This window comes from Chiloscyllium punctatum, chromosome 25 (assembly GCF_047496795.1).
Source record: "Chiloscyllium punctatum isolate Juve2018m chromosome 25, sChiPun1.3, whole genome shotgun sequence".
Lineage (NCBI taxonomy): Eukaryota > Metazoa > Chordata > Chondrichthyes > Orectolobiformes > Hemiscylliidae > Chiloscyllium > Chiloscyllium punctatum.
The window spans coordinates 8,479,867-8,495,233 of NC_092763.1; the positions used below are offsets into that span (position 1 = coordinate 8,479,867).

Here is a 15,367-nt window from a genome sequence, read left to right on the forward strand (position 1 = left end):
ATTGCCAATGTCCCAAGAACTGCCAAGAATGAAGAAGTGGAAAAATTAAGAGCTCATGCTGATATGATTTTTTTTTCTGGAACAGATTAGCAATTAGCCACATTGCAATTAAATCACTGTGATAAAAAGTCATATTTTGTCGTCAAAACTACAGGAGTTTTCGAGATGTTTTAATTACTCAGCACATTTCAAGAGCTGTGAACATATGTGTCTGATTTAAGTTACTTGTGAAACTGTAACAGTTGAACTGTTAAAGGCACCAAACATGAATATGTACACATTGTGAAACAAAATCACTGAAAATTCAAACTGACTGTTCTCACAACTGGTGAAATGAGTATTGTCACTTATTATTCTTCTCGAAGTGCTTTATTATCATCCTTGCAATTGTCAAAAGTAGGATGGCTCAGAAAGTAATGCATTCCAACAATTAGAGCATCTATTGTCAGAGTTCCATAGTGGATTTTCCAAGTTCAAGCATCTGGCATGTATGAGAAGTTTAATATTGTTAATAAATTGTGTGAGAGAGCTGGTGGAATAGCAGGCCTGAGCCTGGGGCTCGTCTGCTCCTGTCTGCTTTCTTTTTCTCCTTTTGCTTTTCTTCTTTTGTGTTGGCTCTTTTTCTTTTCTTCTTTAAAGCCCGGAGAATGGCGGGAGAATGAGGAGGCTGCCGGTGGCATGCTGTACGTGAGTGGGATGGCGGAGGACCCCAATGTCCGGTGGCCGTGTTTGGAGGAACGTCGGATGGGGACCAGGCGGGATGGAACCCATGCATCCCCAGGCCCACGGCTTGAGCTCGGACATGGTGGTCATGATTGTGGTGGCAGCAGAGGTCTGTAACTGAGGCCCCAGAGGCCATTACAGAGATCCCAGCCGATGCCAAGCAGTGACCTGAGGAGCAGCAGATGAGGAACAAGAAGAACAAAAGATGAATTGTTTTGCAGTAAAATCTTACATTATATTTAGCATTTCAAGATGGCTTCAGAGCGTGGCGACATGTTGCATTTAACATGAGAGAAAAGACACCTATCACTGTACATTTATACACATATGACAATAAATCTAAGCCTAATCAAGCAAAATATCTTCTGGAGAATGGCATCAATCTTCGAGAGTGTCAGTAGAGTTGAACGCAAAAGAGAGTCAAGGGAACTATTTTCTTAACTTGGTGTTTACTTCAAAATAACAGTTCTGTTTATCAATGAGATAAATATGATGCAAAGGATCTTAAGTAATGTGGCAGCTTTGTACCAATTTTCAGAATTTGTTTTCACTGATACGCTCATGAACCTGAGGCAGTCGCAAGAGAATTTTTTTTTATAAAACTGTGTATATTTGTCATATCTTTTCCAGAAAATTTGAAAAGGACATTGAAGCATTTGAATGAACAGCACAGAGATGAAACGCTACTCTCTTGGACAGTGGGAGTTACTGGTCCATTTCACATGACGACCCTTGACCTTAAGGCAATACTAACAAGAAGGAAGTTGACATTATAGATACCATGTGTAATGATCGCAACGAGGTCAACCAGGTGGATCTCCACTGAATATGAGTTCCCTGATTGGGGCTGTTAATCTGGTTCAGTTAGGGAGCACTGGTTGACAGATATCAACAGGAATGTCAGATATCCCCTTTACTCTGAGAGCTGGCTCTGAGGGAGCTGGATCAGTATTGAGTACTGTCCATGTGTCAATAAATGGTGACTTGGTGACTGGACACTGACCCTTGTTGAGTTATTTCACATGTGCCAAGATATAAGGAGATGATCACAAAGAGGAGAACTGTCAGTATAGAGCTAGAAAATAAATGTCCACATGAAAATCAAAAGTAGATACATTTAGAGTCGAAAGCTGGACTCAGAGTTGAAAAGCAGGATGCTTCATTAGGACACTTATGCATGAAACATTAACTTGTTTCCTGCTCCTCGGATGCTGCCAGACCTGCTGTGATTTTCAACTCTAACTCTTCAGTGTCTGCTGTCCTCACTTCCTCCTGAATACAGGTAGACAAAGGTACATGTTGAACTCCAAAAGGAAAAGAAGCAAATCATTCTTAGGAAAAGATCAGCTTTTCTTTCTTTTTTCAGAAAAGGAGACAAGAACTCTATGTGAGCTGGCTCAGAAAGATAACTTTTAGATTCTAAAAAAAATTAGGTGCTCCCCCAGAAGTAATCAAATTCTAAAACTGTGATGTTATTAATTGTCCAGTTGAAAAGGAATTTTGAAAAGCTAAATCATCAGGAATATTATGACCGAATAGAGAAAGAATACATAGAAGTGTGGTTTACTGAAGATAATCGCACTAATTAAACTTGGGGGGGAAGCTTGTAGCTATCAGGTCCTGTACCTATTCTTGTATCATTAAAGAACAGCACATCGTACAAGTGTGCGACTATCTAGCACGTGTTTTTGTGGAGTTTGATGCACATGCTTGTGCTGGCATTAGCTTAAGCTTTGTTGCATCAATTGTTTAAAGTGAGACTTAACTTTTTATCTGAAGTTTCATATGCCTGTTGACTCAGGTGCGATTCACATCGATTTCAATTCGTTTAGAAGCGAAGTTGTCAAGGAATTGAACCTTGTTTGCAATTTCTTCATTTGGGATGAGGGACTTGTTAGGCCATTCAATAAGTTCAGTTATTTTAGTTCACAGGTTCCTCACGGGAATCACAGCAATATTTGGGGCTCAAATTTAGGATATGAAACCGAACACAGAAATAGGCTGACTAGAAGTTTCCAATATGAAAACAAACAAAGTTTTACATTTGCCTTGTCTATATTGCATGAGGAAATTATCGTAAGTGCCTTTGAAGGTCAATCCTTTATTGAATGAGAAGATCTCATTCTCAGGGATTTGAAACAATTGAAAAAGTGACAAATTGCATGCTGTAGCAGAATATGTGGAGATTAATATAAAATCAGGAGATAAGGGGGAATGAGATCCTTGAAAAATTGTCTATGCACCTGGGGCTCAAGGAAGAAAGGGCCAGTTCTAGTAGTGATTGAGTGCAACTAGCCAAAATTGAACAAAACTTCACTGTCCAGAGCAAAATTGTGAAAAGAATGCTATTTGCTTTGGACATAATTTGTATACAAGATTTGCCAATCTTTTGTGCTGATAAGAATGCATTTGGCCAAAATACACTGAGATATTCAGCATTACCTGCTAAAAGCTCCAGGGCCAGGATTTAGTCATCATTATAAATCTGACAAAGAAACTAGTTTTGATTTTTATTTGCCAAAGCGAACTGTGCAGAAGCTATGATTCTGACGCATACATTAGGCTGCTAAGATGCTTAATATCTTTGGGTATCTCACTGATGGGAATTTGATTTTTACCCAGAATAGCACACTGTCAGATCTTAGGAAGGAGAGAGGAAGTGATTGGGAAAAGGGGTTGATGGGAGAGGCAGGAATGCTTGAGATGGGAGTGAGCAGGGGTAGGAACAATATTTTGCCTCACAATGATACACACACCTTTACTTGTCAGGTCTGCATTCAAGCAGATACATTTTTTAAATTAAAAGCCTACCATTTTGGGAGCAGACTCAGGAGTCCCATTCACAACTGCTGGTTGGTCACATGTAACCTGTGTTTTCCTGAACACGGCTGGCCTGGCACTAACAGTGCAACCTGATTTTGCGAGGCTGACCTCAACTCAGCATCATAGGCCTGGATATTCTGTGGGCTGGCGATCACAGTTGGATTGCCACGTCATTTTAATTTTTTTTCTGATCGGACTGACTTCTGGGTTTGCAGCTGGGAATTCTGATCCCGGCTCTGTCAAAAATGCAGAGCATGTCTGAAATGCAACAGCAATCCCCTTGCACCCCCCCACCGCCCCCCTCCGCCCCACCCTTACCCACCCACCCCCACCCCACCCCCATGTGCAGGATAGCCCAGGAGAAACAAACAAAACAACCCAAGCTCCCTTCTGCAGCAGTGGTGCTGTTTTCTGATATGTTCAGTAGCACAGCTAGACACTTTAGCAGCTGTTGTGAAAGGATAACTATGTAAGACAAGTGTGGGGATAGAGTAAAAGTTGGGTTAAGTGGTTAGGGTGCCAAGGAGGTTAGATGCCAGGGTGCCACATGGGTCGTGAACCAGGTGCATGGGGTGCCAGGTAGCTAGAAGCTAGGCAAATAGTTTACCAGCTATGAAAAGTGCTAGGCTGCAAATTAGTAAGAGTGGTGGATAGATAAGGGGCCAGGTAAATGATGGCATTGAATATCATCACAGCTTTTCCCAGGGTTGAAGTTTCAATTTCAAGGGGCCACAGGTTCAAGGTGACGGGGGCAATGTTTAAGGCAGATGTGCGAGGGAGGTTTTTCAGAGTGGTAGGAGTCTGGAACGCACTGCCAGAAGAGGTGGTGGAAGCAAGCACATTGGCGACACATAAGAGGCATCTGGATGGGGACATGACTCGGGATGGAACACAGGGATATGGACTGAATAAGGGCAGTGGGTTTTTTTTAGATTAGTTAAGGTGTGATGATCAGCACAGACTTGGCAGGCCGAAGGGCCTGTTCCTGTGCTGTACTTCTCTTTTGTTCTTCTTTATCTTGCTACGTCAGTCTCAGTGGGGGGAGGTGGGGATTGGTGACAGATCCTGTGGGGGGAGGGGTATGTCAGGTCTAGCAGCTGGAGGAAGGGATGGTTAGATCTGCCAGGGGCAGACAGAGGGTTGGGAGCTGCATCAGTGCATGTTTGAGCTGGTGGGGGAGCGGGGGGGGCAGTTTTCTAGACAGAGGAGAAATGTTGGCGTCAGATCCAGCAGGGTTGCAGGCCAGTAGTGAGGGGGTGAGGAACGAGTGTTAAGTGCCAGGAGGGGTTTCAGCCTGGCAGGGGTATGGGGAGGTGCCATATTTCATGGCTGGGATAGGGAAAGTCTTGATGGGTTCGGCAGGGTAAGGGGTATCTGGTCAGGCAGATGTATGACTGTCAGAGCTCCACTGCTTGTCAGGCAGTTTGTGGGAGATGAGATTGGGAGGGACACATGGTGGGTCAGTGGGTTAGCATAATAGCTATCCAGGACTTAGGCTTGGTTTTTAATTGTCTAATGTTTTCTGTGTAACTATCAACTTTAAGGAAGCAGCACACTCCAAATTCTCCATCTTTAATGAGGTCCTTTAAAATGCTTCCAGATTTAGGGAAATGGTGCATCAGAATCATGAAGTTCTTAGGATTCATCTGTATCTGGGGTTCCATGTGACCTTGACACACAACTCTAGTCTCTGCTGCTTGAGTGACTATGTGCCCTCGGAATATCCTTGTTTCAGGACTAATTGCTGCATGCCTTTCACTGTCGTAGAGTCACAGTCCTAGAGTCCTACAGCATGGAAACAGACCCTTCAATCCAACCAGTCCATGCCGAATATAATCCCAAACTAAATTAGTCCCACTGCCTGATTCTGGCCTATATCCCTCCAAACCTTTCCTTTTCATGTAGTTATCCAAATGTCTTTTAAACATTGTAACTGTGCCCACCTCTGCCACTTCCTTTATCAAGATAGTGGACAGGATATGTCTTGTGCTTGTCCCTGGCCTCCAAATTAGATGCTTGTGTCCCTACTCTTTTCCTGAAAAATAGCGCAGTTACAACAGAAAAATGTAAAATTATTTTAAAAATTATATCAAACTCTGGATTTTCACTAATGTTTTAAGATAAAATTACCCAATTTTGGGCATTTCACTGAAAACTGAAGAGTTTTCTACGCTAAGAGTCTAAAAGGGTCCCCTACCATTGAAGCAAATCAATGTGTGTTCCTTTATGTTAATTTGCTCGTCAAGATTTTTCTCCAGACTAGCATTCAACAAAGGACATTGAGTTGAGTACACCAGTTCGAAGTTAATACCGCTCAGCTGTATGTTACTGCACCAATGTGTCAGTAAATCAGTGCCCATCAATTCTGCTGCAATGTTAACTTGAAGTGCAATGGGTGGGGTTTCATATATAGAAAACCAATGAAGAGAAACACCCTGGGGCACTGTCCAGGGCAGAAATTAATAACTGTGAACATTATTTTAGTCCAGAGCTAAATATCAACCTCATTCTTCACACGCTAATCTGTTAGGTGAGTTCAAAGAGATAAATGCTTTGATTGATCAACAACTATGTAATAAAAATTCAAATAATCATCTACAATGGTAACGGCAGTGTTTGCCAATCCCTATACTGTAATGTCAATGGCTGTTTTATAGAAAATGAGGTGCACTACACAGATGCAACCACTTATTTAAGGGCCTTTTGGCACTGAAGATTTGAGTGTAGAAAATGCCATTTGAGTAAAATGAGAGGATTAACTCAGTATTACTTAAGCTTTTCAAGTATTATTAAGTGCAGTCATTAACCAGTGATTCCACTGGCTTTGGGGATTGCAGTGCAACATATGCTATTGTGCTTAGTGAATCAATCAGCATAGCTTGTTAACGGTTTTGTATATCCATTTAAACTGCTGAAACAGTGAAGTGGAGTTCAAGGCATTATTTATTGTGTAACTCTGATATGTGATGGAGGATCCAAGGAAAACAAAAGGCAGGCTGAATGATCAGGTGCTGGAAATGGTTTCTTCTTTCCAGGAAGGAAACAAAACATTGTTTGGGGCAAGAATAGCTCTGTGTTTTACTACCCATGCAGCAGCATGGACATAGCACAAAAGGGCAACACTGCCCCTGAACCCATAGAACCAGGAAGGTTATGAGGAAAACTAAGAAAGCTCCTTATGTGAGACAGCACTGAAGCTATGCGTGAAAACTAGTTGCTTCAAACTGGACTGTCTTATTCTGAGAAACATAACCCTTTTCAACGAAGCCATGTGAGCTGGTCAGATATAGTTTACTGTTTCAGTACAGTGGCCTTATGTTTCACAGCAATAAACGTTTCAGGGACGTGCTCATGATGTCATCACTATATCATAGCATATGAGCTAATGGTACTTAGCTCTCATTCTCTGTCTTACTGAGCTCTGTTCTCTTGCAGCCTGATGTGCCAAAGGAACCATACTACAGTCCGAATTGAGCCCAGACATGCCAATGCTTGCATGTATAATGTACGCACGTAAATACCAAGAGATGTCTTAAAAATTCATTGAATCCTTCAGTCCTCATTTAAGTTATGGGAGCTAGCTAAGAATCATAGCATGATCATCAGCTGTCATGCTACCTCAGATTGCTGTATTGCTGAAAACATGGGAAAGCATAATGAGATAGAGATGCATTAGAAGTCAGACTAGAATAAATTGATTTGGAGATGCCAGTGTTGTGAAACTATCATGGTATTCAAACAGATGAAAGACTCAACAGACAATCAAGGTATTTTTCAATGTATAATTTCAGTTACATCACACTGTACATTTTTGCTATAAATTCTGTGTCTTAGGATTGAGTCCTCCACTACCACCTGATGAATGAGGGACACTCCGAAAGCTAGTGTGCTTCCAATTAAATCTGTTGGACTATAACCTGGTGTTGTGTGATTTTTAACTTAGAATAAATTGATTAGCCCAAGAAAATGGATACCTGAATCAAGATGCATTATTCATTTATGCCCCTTGATTGAATGCTGAGAATCGGCCAACATAGTGCTGTCTGCCCGTTATAAAAACTTCTCTGTACCAACATTGCTCCCTGTGCAGGCCATTTCCTGCAAGAATTGGCAAAGAGCTCACTGCATTTGGACGTTGTCCTACTGAGCACTAGCCTGCTGTTCTAGAGAGAAATGTATTTTGCCTGCAGTGCATTTGAGAGATGTCTGATGATCAAATCTGACAGAAGAAAGTTTGAAGCGTGGCTAGATCACTGTAGAGCAGCCACTTTTTAACGGCTGAAATAGTTTCAATTAACAATGGTGTTCCCAGTTGTCAATAGCTGATACTGCTTGTTGCCAGCTGACCTTCAGTCCAGTCATGAACAGTTCACACTGATTGTCACTAGTCAGCTGTTCCTTCTCCGAGACAGTAGATAACAGTTGGCCTCAATTGACCCCAAACAATGAATGAGAAATGTAGTGAATCCACCCACTTCTTCAGTGCACATAAAAGTTCATTGCTACTGCCTCCTTCATGCTGACTGGCAATGCAGTCCACACCCTGACGTGAAATTTAAGCTGCGATTGAAGCAGTTGGAATATTTCAGTGAAGACAACCTTGCTGAAGCACTGATGTGCCAAACATTGCTGAAGTGCTCTCTGCATCGTAGCCTATGGTTGAGAATCCTCCTTGCCCTTCTTCCTCTTCTAGCAAAATATGCTGCTCGATGTGGCCTCTACTCACTCTCCGAGATTAATTCCAAAAGGGAAGCCTGACATGTCATCAATGGCTGGAAGAAGCTGACTTGTACAACAGCCTTTAGGTTAGTAAACATAGTCCCAGTAGGCTAGTGAAACTTAAAACAATTACACAAAAGCTCCACAAAATATACAGAACAGCAGTAATGTCCAGTCAAAATAATCCAGCAACTAATCAATAAGCAGTTACTGATCCCCTTAAATAATGCAGTTGAGGGATCTTCCAGGCTGATGAAAGTACCTTCAGCTGTGGGAGGAGAAGTGGGCATAGGCCAGATGGACGAGCCCAATTTCAATATTAGAGTGGTTTGGGTGATGGAGATTGGCAGGTAAGCTTCTGATAATAATACAAGGTCTTCTTTAGACTATAAAATGTCAGGTAGCACCGTATTCTGAAGCCAGACCACGAAATGATCTTATATGAGCTCATCTTTTAAAGACTTGTATTAACAACTCTGAATGAGTCAGAACAAACCATTTATAAAAGAATCAATAGGTGCCGGGTTGTTTTAATTAAACTCTTTCAGGTCTGTAATGGGGTTTCACTTAAACTAAAAGAGAAATCAAAATCCTTTTTTACATTGTCTTGTTTTCCTTTTTGTTTATCTATGCTTTGTCGAATGCTAATCATGTACAACCATGCACTAACCCAGTCTATACAGAGGAACTTTGGTTATCCGGCAAGATCGATTATCCGAATATCAGATTATCCGGCAAGAAGACAAGGTCCCAATGCTCGGCTAAACTCTGTTATCTGGCATTCGATTATCTGGAATTTAATTAACCGAACAAAATACTCCACTCTTGTGCCCTTCAGATAATCGTGGTTCCTCTGTATCTTGTTATTTATTGAGCCCAGAAGCAGTATAGTATCTGCTAAACCCTCGGTGCCTGTTACTTCAATGCACAGACGAGTTAGGACCCACCATGTGCTCTAGAGAACTTATGCAGGGTAAGGATATTTAGGTAATTACATGTGCAGGACTCCAGAACTTGCATCAGATCAATTGGTTGTGGGATTGCCTAGTTCTCTCCATCGCACACTGTTTCCATTGGTTAATATGGATCTGTTCCTGTGCTATAACTTCACCAATTTGACATCTCACTTTTAAATATCATGGGCACTCCTTTCAGCAGGATCTCTCATACTCCGAATTGAATCAAGCAAAGGTAAGGTAAAGGTATTGGGTGTATTTGTTATTGGAAACAGGCATTGCACAGGATTCCTGTTACACAGATATCCCTCTAGGTAATGACCTCCGATCTACAGTAAATGTTTTAGTCACTGGCATTAACTGCTGTGGTGGCTCCCCTGCTCATTGTCCAGTTCCTAGGTGTGACTTTAAGTCCTTTGCCAACTTCTCCCTGTCACCAGCAAGCTTTTCACAGGCCACTTCTCCATTCTGTGGTTGAATGGCTAGGCTAGTCTCATCCTTCACTCACCATGCTGGACTGTCACTGGGTTTCAGAACTCCTTGTAATTGCCTTTGGTTTGTGGGTCTGGTTATCATTGCCACCCTGTAGCCTGATCGCATCTACATTTAGGTGAGTAAGTATTAACAATCTTTGTTGAGAGTAACTATGGACAAGAAATGTTCAGAGAGGGCATATCCTAGAACTCCACAGACTCAGGCCCCAATTCCTGTGATCTGTCACCATGACCATTATGTACACGATCAGCAGATATTCTTAAATATATATTTAACATCTTACTGTACAATTTGCTAAATGAGATTGGTTAAGAATAGATTAAACAATTCAAAACCAAGCAGTCATGAAGTGCTATGAGAATGACTGTATTTCGCCATGATTTGGACAATAACATCAGAATCAGGCAGCCAACTCAGATTCGGTGAGGACTGTGGGACAGCTTGTTAAGAAGAGGATTGAAAATAAGGTGTCAGTTTGGTGAAGCTACAACACAGGACCACGTGGCTGCAAAACAATGGAAAACAGCATGCAATAGGCAGAGCTGAGCGATCCTATAATTATGCAGGTACAGCAGATAATAAGGAAGATAAATGGAATTTTGGCATTTTTTGTTGAAGGACTAGAATATAAAAGTAGGGAGATGTTGCTACAATTGTGCAAGGCATTAGTAAACTGCCCCTGAAGTATTGCATCCAATTTTGCTCTTCTTACTTGAGGGGGGATGTAGTGGCATTGGAGGCAGTTCAGAGGAGATTCATTAGATTGATTCAAAAGATGAGGGGTTTACCTTATGAAGAGAGATTGAAAAGTTTGGAATTATACTCACTGGAGGAATGAGACGAGATCTAATGGAGCTTTAAAAGATGCTAAAGTAGAAGTAGAAACAATGTTTCCTCAAGTGGAGTAATGTAGAACAAGAGTCATAGTTTTTGGATGGGGGAGCAGACCTAAAACAGAAACAAGGACAAATTACTTCTTTCAAAGGGCTATGAATCTGTTGGGTTCACTGCCTCAGAGTGTGGTGGATGCTCGGACATTGAATAACCTTAATGAAGAGACAGATTGTATTTTAATTAGTACTAAGTTGAAGGGTTGTGGGAATGGGCAGGAAAGTGGAGTTGAGGCCAGGATGAGATCAGTCATAGAGTCATAGAGTCATAGAGGTGAACAGCATGGAAACTTGTCCATGCCGACCAGATATCCCAACTCAATCTAGTCCCACCTTGCCAGCACCCAGCCCATATCCCTCCAAACCCTTCCTATTCATATACCCATCCAAATGTCTCTTAAATGTTGCAATTGTACCAGCCTCCACCACATCCTCTGGCAGCTCATTCGATACATGTACCACGCTCTGTGTGAAAAGGTTGCCCTTTAGGTCTCTTTTATATCTTTCCCCTCTCACCCTAAATCTATGCACTCTAGTTATGGATTCCCCAACCCCAGGGAAAAGACTTTGCCTATTTATCCTCTCCATAATTGTGTAAACCTCTATAAGGACACCTGTCAGCCTCTGACGTTCCAGGGAAAACAGCCCCAGCCTGTTCAGCCTCTCCCTGTAGCTCAGATCCTCCAATCCTGGCAACATCCTTGTAAATCTTTTCTGAACCCTTTCAAGTTTCACAACATCCTTCCGATAGGAAGGAGACCAGAATTGCAAGCAATATTCCAACAGTGGCCTAACCAATGTCCTGTACAGCCACAACATGACCTCCCAACTCCTGTACTCAATACGCTGACCAATAAAGGAAAGCATACCAAACGCCTTCTTCACTATCCTATCTACCTGTGACTCCACTTTCAACGAGCTATGAACCTTCATTCCAAGGTCTCTTTGTTCAGCAACACTCCCTAGGACCTTACCATTAAGTATATAAGTCCTGCTAAGATTTGCTTTCCCAAAATGCAGCACCTCGCATTTATCTGAATTAAACTCCATCTGCCACTTCTCAGCCCATTGGCCCATCTGGTCCAGATCCTGTTGTAATCTGAGGTAACCCTCTCCGCTGTCCACTACACCTCCAATTTTGGTGTCATCTGCAAACTTACTAACTGTACTTCTTATGTTCGCATCCAAATCATTTATGTAAATGACAAAAAGTAGAGGGCCCAGCACTGATCCTTGTGGCACTCCACTGGTCAAAGGCCTCCAGTCTGAAAAACAACCCTCCACCACCACCCTCTGTCTTCCACCTTTGAGCCAGTTCTGTATCCAAATGGTTAGTTCTCCCTGTATTCCGTGAGATCTAACCTTGCTAATCAGTTTCCCATGGGGAACCTTGTCGAACACCTTACTGAAGTCCATATAGATCACATCTACTGCTCTGCCCTCATCAATCTTCTTTGTTACTTCTTCAAAAAACTCAATCAATTTTGTGAGACATGATTTCCTACACACAAAGCCATGTTGACTGTCCCGAATCAGTCCTTGCCTTTCCAATTACATGTATATCCAGTCACTCAGGATTCCTTCCAACAACCTGCCCACCACCGAGGTCAGGCTCACCGGTCTATAGTTCCCTGGCTTGTCTTTACCACCCTTCTTAAACAGTGGCACCACGTGTGCCAACCTCCAGTCTTCCGGCACCTCACAAATATCTCAGCGAGAGGCCCAGCAATCACTTCTGTAGCTTCCCACAGAGTTCTCAGGTACACCTGAGCAGGTTCTGGCGATTTATCCACTTTTAACCATTTCAAGACATCCAGCACTTCCTCCTCTGTAATCTGGACACTTTTCAAGATGTCACGAATGTATCAAATGGTGGTGTAGATTTGACGGGCTGAATTGCTTATTCCTGCTCCTGGTTCTATGTCCTTATGATCCTGCAGCCAAAGGATCCAATCAAAGTCCTAGCATTCTGCCATGATTATACCCATGCTCAATAATGGGGGAGCCCATGAAAAATATCTGTGACAAAACTCCAAACTGAATCCAGAACAAGGGGCCACTGTCCAAGGATCTGGGATAGGCCTTTGAGCTGAGGAGAAACTACTTCGCCAAGAGAGTGGTCAGCCTGTGGAATTCTCTGCTGCAGAAAGCAGTTCAGGCTAAAATAGCAAATGCTTTCAAGAAAGAATTGGATATATTTCTTAGGGTTAAAAGGATCAAAGGGTATCGGGAGAAAGCAAGATAATTAGCTATGGTCATATTGAATGGTGGAGAAGGCATTCTATGTTTTCTATGTTTCAGTCCTCTGCATCCCTCTCAATCTCTCTGCAGCTTTTGATATAGTTGACCACAAAATTTCCATGATTGTGCAGTTAGGTAGATCATACTTATCAGTTGAACTCTTATCGTAAAATACCTTGGCTTCTGGGGATCTTGTGGCACAGTGGTAGTGTCCCTACCACTGAGCGAGGAGGTTTGAGTTCAAGTCCCACCTGCTTGAGTGGTGTGTAATTACATCTCTGGACGGGTTGATTAGAAAAAAAATCTACGCTGCTTCCCCTTCATTTTCCTTCTTGTTACCTCCCACAAAAACCTAACACTGACCACCTCCTTTAATCAATTTTTTTTTGATGAGGTTAACCCGAGAGGTGATGAGGGTAATGCATTTGATGTGGTCAACATGGACTTTAGCAAGACCTTTGATAAGGTCCCTCATGGCAGCCTGGTGAAGAAAGTAAGTGCCAAGAGATCCAAGACAAAGTTGTACCTTGGGTCCAAAACTGGCTGAACGTCAGGAAGCACAGGTAATGCTGGAAGGATATTCCAGGACTGCAAGTTTGTCCGATGGATTTCCACACGACTTGGTGACAGTGCCCTGACTGATTGAGATATTTGTGAAAGACGTGTACTTAAATGTAGGTGATCTGATCAAGAAGTTCACAAATGACCTGAAAAATGTTTGGGTGGTGAATAGTAACAAGTATAGCTGGAAACTGCAGGAGGATATCAACAAATTGCTCATGTGGATAGAGCAGCAGTAAATGGAATTCAGTTCAGAAAGGTAATGCACTTAAGGAAGGCAAAACCAAGGCAAGAGAATACAAATTGAATGTTACGACTGTGGAAAATACATTGGATCTGATGGACCTTGTATGCACAGATCTCATAAGGTAGCAGGGCAGGAGTTAAGTGGTTAAGAAGGCATAGATTTGCCTTGATATTGTGTGCTGTTGCAGTCTTTACATTATAGGAAGGATGTAACTACATGACAGAGGGTGAAGAGGAGATTTACAAGGAGCTGCCTTGGATGGAGACTCTGAGCTGGAAAGAAAGATTAGAATGTCTGAAGTTTACTTCCATGGAAGTGTTGGATCTTCCTATAGATATATAATATTTTGAGGGGCATAAATAGGGTGAATAGGAAGGCATTTTTTTCCATTCGTAGAGGGAACAATAATTAGAGGATATAGATTTAAAGTAAGAAGTAGAAGGTTAAAAGGAGAGTTGAGGAGTCTTTTTTTTCATTCAGAGGGAAGTAGGTATCTGGGACCTACTGCCTGAGAGGCAGATTAGTCAGAACACCTCATAATATTTAAGTTGTATTTAGATATTCACGTATATTCCATTGCCTGCAAAGCTATGGGCCAAATGCTGGAAGTCTGAATTTCTGTCGTCTGGTCTTTATTAATGGCACAAATATGATGGGCGAATGGCCTCCTTCTGTGCTGTAAACATCTATGAGTTTCCTATTTGTTGCGTACATGTTGCCCCTCAGCAATATAATCTGAACGCATAGCATTAGTTTCCACAGCAAAACAGAAAGTGCTGGAGAAACTCCGCAAGGCCTGGCAGCATCTATGGGGAGGGAAATAGAATTAATATACCTCTGTTTGTTATGAATCTTCTTCGAAACTGCTACTGATCCTGCCGAGTTTCTCCAGTGCTTTCACTGCTCAGTTCAGATCTCTAGCATCCGTAGTAATTTGTTTTTATAATGGTTTCCACATGTTCATTGCTGATACACAACTTGACTTTGCCATCACTTTTCTCCACTATCCCACTGTTGCACAGCTTGTCTGATATCAAGTACAGAAATTTTCTTGTGTTGAATTTTACTACAACGTGTGACTCAATGTCAAATGTTGGAAGGTAATGCTTGTAAAGTGCTTTGGGGGAGTTTTCTTATCAAAATGCAACAACATGAGTTGAAGCAGTTGCAACAGTGCATCCAACAAAGCTGTTCCTGTACAGCTGTAACAATGGCATCTACCTGACAAAGTTAAAAATTGCTCAGATATGACCTGCCCCCTGCCAATTACTTCACCATCAGTCTACTCTCCATCATCAGCAAGGAATTGTCAAGAGAGCTGTCAACCAGAACATACTCACAAAGAAGCTGTTTGGCTTTCACCAAGATGATACAGATTGGATTGTAACCTCAGCCTAACATGAGCCAGACAGCTGAATTCCAATCATGAGGTTAGAGTGACAAATAAAAACAGAAATTGATGGAGAAATACAATATCCATGAAGAGAAAGTAGCATCAAGGTTTCAAATCCAGTCATCTCTCCTCAGCATCTGCATAGAGCAGCCAACAGGATGATCAGAGCCATATTGGCTCCAGCATGTGTGCATCTGGCTGTTTCCCTGGAGAGATTGGCAAATGCCATGTAAAGCCTGATTCAGCACACTGAGTGTCTGGTGGATATGCACATGGACCTGCACTCCATCTCCAATGACCATAGTGTGTAGCATCAATG

General features: G+C 42.1%; 1 protein-coding gene across 1 annotated transcript in view; it reads right to left on the reverse strand.

Moving 5' to 3' along the window:
- Positions 1 to 370: 370 nt before the first annotated feature.
- The window catches only part of LOC140495613 (uncharacterized), a 96,185-nt gene continuing 81,188 nt past the window's right edge, over positions 371 to 15,367 (reverse strand). Inside the window, exon 4 of the mRNA XM_072594613.1 lies at positions 371 to 891. Coding sequence (XP_072450714.1) covers positions 509 to 891 — 383 coding nt within the window. The 3' untranslated portion in view covers positions 371 to 508. The remainder of the gene's footprint in view (positions 892 to 15,367) is intronic.